The sequence below is a fragment of the Ursus maritimus genome, unplaced genomic scaffold (genome assembly GCF_017311325.1).
Source record: "Ursus maritimus isolate PB19 unplaced genomic scaffold, ASM1731132v1 scaffold_4, whole genome shotgun sequence".
Taxonomy (NCBI): domain Eukaryota; kingdom Metazoa; phylum Chordata; class Mammalia; order Carnivora; family Ursidae; genus Ursus; species Ursus maritimus.
The window spans coordinates 11,852,177-11,858,758 of NW_024426552.1; the positions used below are offsets into that span (position 1 = coordinate 11,852,177).

The following is a 6,582-nucleotide window of genomic DNA, read 5'->3' on the forward strand; positions in this document are numbered from 1 at the left end:
GAAACCCTGATGACAAACATGTCACCATCAGAGGCTCTCTCAAAGGATTTGCTTTGCCTCTGCCGCTCCCCGTCACCAATCTGGGCGTCCCTCGGGGCGAGGGGGCAAGGCTGCCGGAGAAAGTTCAGGTGGTTGAACTGCAGCTGGGCACCTGGTGGGGGACTGGCCCTGAGTCTGCCTTTTCTCGATGCCACTCATAGGGGCAGCCCAAGGGCTGGGCACAAAGGTCTGAGATTTTCCAGGAGGCAGGAAGAATGGGCTCATCTCTCGCCACGATTCCTGTTTCCAGAACATTCTAGTCCCACCAACACAAACCAAAGAAGTAGCTTTTGCCTCTTCCAAGCAGATACTGGTCCCTGGCATGGCTGCCTCTGACTCCCTGTGTGGCCCTGAGCGTGTCCCCTGAACTTCCCGGGCCTCCTTCGTTGCCTTATTTGGTAGGGAGGAGGGTGGACAGATAATCCTGAAGTTCTCTCGCCCTATGAGCACTCTGTGGCATTTAGAGCAAGGATCTGACACCTGTGGCCTTGGCCCTGGGCAGTGGCCCACCTGAGTCCTCCGTCCTCTGTGGTCATTGACGAGGGCTGAGCGAAGGACAAATGCACTCCCTCCGCTTTCAATCCAGTGACGTTCTCCCCTGAGCATCAAGCAGCCTGTAGTGTTTAAGGACGTGGACTACTGACTTTGTTGTCCTGGGCTCACAGCCTGAGCTCTGGCCCTTCGGGGTTAGCCAGACACAAGGGGGGACATTCTCTGATGGAGCAGCTAATCCCATGTGAACAGAAAGAATTTGGCTTAATTTCTGAATTTGGCATTATTTCCGCTTTTATGCTGGGCTTGGTTCAAAAGGACAGAATGCGAAGAAGTCATTTGCGGCCTCTCCCTAAATAGGGAGGCTGGTCTGTGTATAGCTTGAGGAATATCTTACTACTCCTTTTCCACACCTGACATGTGGTAGGATAAGCTGGACCTTGCTTGAAAAAGAATGTTTTCCTTTCAACTAAAACCTGCTTGAAAAAAGTGAATGTGTGTTTTAGAAAAATGCGACATTTTTCAAACGTTTGCTTCATGAGCGTACTTCTGTAGAGGCGGCACTCTTCTTGCTGAATATTGATTGAGTGTGCAGGGATGGGAGGGGTAGTGCACGAGCAAGACCATGCCTTCTGGAGAACACGCACATTCCCCATAGATGCGCTCTATGCCGAGGTGAGAAAAGGCATCGATTTAACGGCTCTTCCTAGACATCACCTTGTTCTCAGCAAGTGCATGAAGTATCCTTGTGCGGAGAAAAGACAAGCCTCTTTTCTTGCTGGCTTCCTCTCTGGTCTGCCTGCCTCAGGCTCTAGGAGGTCTAGCTAGCAGGCTGAGGCTCTGAGTATTGGCCATTAACTCGGACCCATACTAGGGAAGTCCACAAAGACCCCTGTGGGTGACACTGAACCAGAGGGGTACATGAAACACTACTGTTGATAATCTGACCTTTGGGAAATAGAAATGCTTGCCATGCTTGGAGTAGACCTCTTCCTGATGGGGACACTTATCTTCTAAGTTATATATTTCGCAAGGTTATATTTTCATACCTGGTGTAATCAGCTTCCCTTAGAGGAGCATATCTGTAAATAGACCATCACTACGGGCTAGGTAAATCCCAGGGTGCATTCAATCTGCTCTCTGTTTACCGATTGCTCACCTGGCCTCCCGTACATCTAACAACATAATTTCTTGGGTCCTCGTGTATTTACCCCTTAGGTTCCACTCACTCTAATCACTGGGATTACACATTGCTGGTTGGCTGGGTGCAGGGATCTTTTTGGGCAGCGAGTCACGTGTTCCTTATCTCGCTTCGGAGGCCTGATGGACTTTTCTCAGGGAGCCTCGCTTCTTCCTTCTCTTCTTCCCCAGCCCCTTCAAAGACCAGGTTAAATGTGTTCCTTCTGCAAAAAGCGCACTCTAGCTAGTCAGGTGAGGTGGGCACATCAGCTAGCTCCTTTGCACGTGACATAGCATTGGCGATCTGAAAGAACGGCTCCGCGGTCTACCCCATACGTGTGTCTAGGCTTCAAGACTGCACCTGCCCCAGGCGCTGCCCGGCCGCAGACCTATGTTGAGAGGTCTAACTTTTGTTATGGACACCATCTATAATTACCTTTTCTCTGTCTCATTCTACAGGACTCTTGAGTGCCCACTGATGTGATTTTTCAGGATGGAATCTAATAAGGAGCGAGTCTGCTAATCTTGTTTGGCGCAGAAGCTACGTGCCGGCAGGTAACTGAAATAGTCTGATGAAACTCAAAACAGCCCTGCAGGTTCTTGGTAAATGCATTCATAATCTTTAGCAGTTCTGGAAAGCATGATTTTCTCAGTTAAGTAAAAAATCACACACAGTATTACCTTTTCTGTAAGTCATGGGTACTTTGATTTATAAGTAGAGACCAGAGGGAAGGAGACCCCCCCCTGCCCTGTTCATTTCTGTGTCTTTCGGAATGATGGTGGCGTATGGTGATGGGGTTGGGACTGAGGGAAGAGCTGTTTATTTCTAATCTCTTACAAAAAAAATTTTTTTCAGGGAGGAGCTGATTTGATTATGATTTAGTTGTTGATTTTTACTTTGGGTTCCTCGTCAAGATGCAAGGCAAGCGAGGATGGGGATTAAATAAGCAGAAAATCCCCATTCAAAGTTACTTATTCCAAAAGCCTGTGACTTTTCTGATGGCAGAGCCTGGGAAGAATGAGCAGCTCTTTCCTGAAATGGGTTGGTGCATAAGAGCTTCTCTCTCTCATATCCTTTCCTGCCTCCTCCTTGAGGAAACAGACGTAAGCAGCATGGTGGGGAAGGCAATGCCATCCTGCCAGCATTGCGCACCACTCCCCTCCCCCCATGACATGTTCCCAAAATGAATGCTCACTATCCCTAAGGTCGTACATACTTCAGGTAAACCAACATGGATAAAACGAAGTCACTTCATGTTTTCATTATCTGCAGATTAAAGGGGACACTTTCTCCTTTATTAACCCTCTGCCTTTAAACAGTGGTTAGATACCATTAATAACTACGATATGTTTATATACGTGAGCAAGTCAACATTCCAAATTCTTTGTAATATCACCAGTCAACCAGAGGAGCTGTCTTCGCCTCTCAGAATGATGTCCAAGGTCATAACTTCCTAGGAGACAACTCCAACCTTATGTAAAGAAACGGGGAAAAGCTCAAAGCTGTATGACACTGTTTAAGCTTCTGTCCACTGAGATGGAAAAGGTGGATTTTTGTTGACATACAAAATAATTTTATGATCACTGTACTTTTGAACTCATTTTTAGAGGAGGAAGTAGTCAAGAGACCCATCTTGGCTGAGAGCTAATTCCTTTTTTTTTTTTAAGATTTTTATTCATTTATTTATTTGACAGAGAGAGCACAAGCAGGAGGAGTGGCAGGCAGAGGGAGACGGAGAGGCAGGCTCCCCACTCAGCAGGGAGCCAGATGTGGGGCTCGATCCCAGAACTCTGAGATAGAAGGCAGATGCTTAACCGGCTGAGCCACGGGGGGGGGGGGGGGGGGGGGGGCGGGGATCCTTAGTCAAGAGGCTCATCTTGGCTGAGAGTTGACCCTGAAGTTGCCATCCACCCACTCGCCTTCGGTCCTTATATTTCTGCCTGATGCCTCAACTTGACATGGAAATGCCTGTTCATTAGATCATTTTACAAATCAGGAAGCCAGGTTTAAAAACTTTGAACCCTGGTCATATTTAACTATTAACCTTCATCCCCAGGATCTGAATCCACCAGCTCACCAGGACATTGTTTTTAAATTTCAAGTAGGCTCCGCCCTCAGCGTGGAGCCCCCCCACCCCACCCCAGGGGCTTGAACTCAGGACCCTGAGATCAGGGCCTCCGCAGAGATCAAGAGTCCGAGGTTGAACCCACTGAGCCACGCAGGTGCCCCACCAGGGCATTTTTAATAACAAACAAATCAGAAGGAAATGTTAGGTCTTTAAATGTTTTATTGTGTTGGTTCTTCACAGAGCAACGAAACAAAGTTAGAGATAAAATAAAAGGCCAGTTAAATTCCGCTACTACCAACAACCAAAACCCTTAAACAGAGACTTCAAAGCAAGCTGCTGCAAGATTATGAAATAATCTTGGGTGAAATAATTTGTTAACGTCCGTGACAAATCAAGACCGGTCATCTATGCAGTTCTTCACACGTGAAGCTGCGGGAAGACCTGCCCCGAGCTCTGGGCAAAGACCCCTCGCGCAAAGGGACAGCGCAGAAAACGCCATCCCGCCAGTCGCCACCGCAGCGGGGACCCGCCGAGCCCCGCCGGAGGTTTGGGGCTCAGGTCCTGCTCTGCGTCTTTTAATGAGAAAGTTAATTAGTGATCGTGCTTTCAGACAAGACTGGCGGCGACTGCGAAGTGCCGCGTTACCTATTTTAGTAAACCGAGAACACCATCTGCGTCAAAGGGGGTTGGTTTCTGTTTTTAAGCAAGCTCAAATGTTGGTTACTCTACCTTTGGGGAAGGGGAAACAAAATGGTGAATCTCAAGTTCTAAACTGTCTTTTTAAGAAGACCCCAGGATTTAAAAGCGAATGATCTCCGCAACGAAACACCTGCTTACGCGATTCTCAAAAACTGCACTCTAACAGCCAGGGTATAAAAGCGGACCAACTTCCCAACCCAGCACACCCAAGGACCCTGGAGTGATTTATCAACGCCTCCTCCCGCCGCACCGCGATGCCAACCGTCCCGCCGCCGCCGCCGCCGAGGGTCAGTTCGTCTGCTAAGCCCGGGACCATCTGCGTGGACTAATTGGTCTTTCTCGGCTTCCTGAGGCCTGGCAGCCTCCTTTGACGGGGCTTGGCTGGTGGAAACAAGGGTGCCTGTGACCTCCCGCTGGGGAGAAGGAAAAGAACCCTTTCCCTGCCCTCGGAGAGCAGCCACTTGGCCCCCTGATTGGGCAGGTGTCACCCAGAGCAAGCCGAAGCCACCTCTAGGTGCCCTAAAATCCACACCACCCCCGCGAAGCGCCCGACTCCAGGGATCGGGAGAGACGAGAGCTGGGCAAGAGTGGGGTTGGGAGCGCGCACTTGCTGCCCAAAGCAGCCGGAATCCACTCAGAACCCCCAACGGCCCCGACGCTCCGTCGAACATCCGCTCGCGTCACTTTAATTACCCCGGGGTGGGGGCAGGGAAGGGGGCGCCCCACTGTCCCTTCCTCTGGGCCAGAAGGTTGGAAGTGCCCTCCGTGCTCGGCTAGCCGTCCCCGAGTGCTGGGCGCGGGGGCGCGGAGAAGGCGGGCGGCGGGAGGCCGGGCCTAGGTCGCGCCCCGGGCCCGCGCGGGCCCTCACTTGGAAAACTGCGCCTGCACGGCGGCCAGGCCCAGGCCTGCAGGGACGAGGTGCGGGAACTTGCAGACCGCGCAGGTGCAGAGGCCTGGGCCGCCCGCGCCGCCGCCCGCGCCGCCGCCGGGGAGCGCGAACTGGCCGCACGGCGGCTCGTCCAGCGCCAGCGACAGGTACTTGGCGGGGCGCAGCGCGTCGGGAGGCCCCACGGCGCCGGGCGCCAGCAGCACGGAGCCGGGCGCGGCGGCCAGCAGGGGCAGGCCGGCTAGCAGCAGGCGTGGCGCAGCGGGCCCGGCGCCCTCGCCCAGCGCGCGGCGCAGCTCCTGCAGCGAGCTGCCCAGCAGCAGGATGTAGTTGCGGGCGAGCAGCAGCGTGGCGATCTTGGAGAGCTTGCGGCCAGGCGCGCCCTGGCAGTGCGCCGCCGAGTAGGGCAGGATGACCTCGCGCAGGGCGTCCATGGCCAGGTTCAGGTCCTGCATGCGCTTCCGCTCGCGGCTGTTGATCTTGCGCCGCAGCTGCTGTTGCTGCTCCTCTTTGGCGTCCGCCCGGGAGCCGCCGCCCGCCGGCGCGCCGGGCCCCGCTCCGGTGCCCAGCGGCTCGGCAGGCGCCTCCGGCTTCTCGCGCGCCGCCTTGGGGAGAAGGGGGGCCGCCGCGGAGGAGGAGGATGTGGAGGAGGAGGAGGGCGGCTGCCTGTAGCCCACCAGCTCGTACAGGGAGGCCCCGAGCTGCACGTCTCCGGGCCGCTGTGGCCGCAGCATGGTCGCGGGGCCCGCGTTCACGCGCGCCTGGGAAAGCGCATAGTACATCTGGGGGGCGGTGGGGGCGGCCGAGGGCGCCCTTCAGGAACGCCCCGGGGTGGGCCCTTCGGCAGGCCGCCCCTCCCCGCGGACCTGCGCGCGGGGAGCCGATGGCAGGGCAGCAGCCCGCTTCCGACCCCTTTAAACCCAGCTTGGGAACCTGCGGGGCCGCGGGCCGCTGGGCGCAGCCAATGGGGGCGCGAGGCCGGGCCCAGGCGCGTGCTCATTGGCCGCCCCGCCTCAGGCCGGCGCGGAGGTGCCGCTGGCACTGCTCAAGAAGGTTATTGTGAGCGCCAGTGCGAGTGTCACAGGACGGGCCCCCGGGGAGGGAGGGAAGAGACGGAGCCTTTTGGGGTGAGATGCGGTTGTTCCTGGAGCACTGGTTGCACGGGGGAGGCTAAGTCCTGCGCTTGCCTCCTCCTCCTCCCTGCCTCTGCTTTATGGT

At 54.9% G+C, this 6,582-nt stretch overlaps 1 protein-coding gene across 1 annotated transcript; it reads right to left on the minus strand.

The window, feature by feature from the left end:
- Nucleotides 1-3,980: 3,980 nt before the first annotated feature.
- Nucleotides 3,981-6,214, minus strand: OLIG1 (oligodendrocyte transcription factor 1). The gene has a single exon (XM_040621019.1). The coding sequence runs from the start codon at nt 6,144-6,146 to the stop codon at nt 5,343-5,345; it is 804 nt and encodes a 267-aa protein (XP_040476953.1). The 5' UTR covers nt 6,147-6,214; the 3' UTR covers nt 3,981-5,342.
- Between the last annotated feature and the right edge of the window lie 368 nt (nt 6,215-6,582).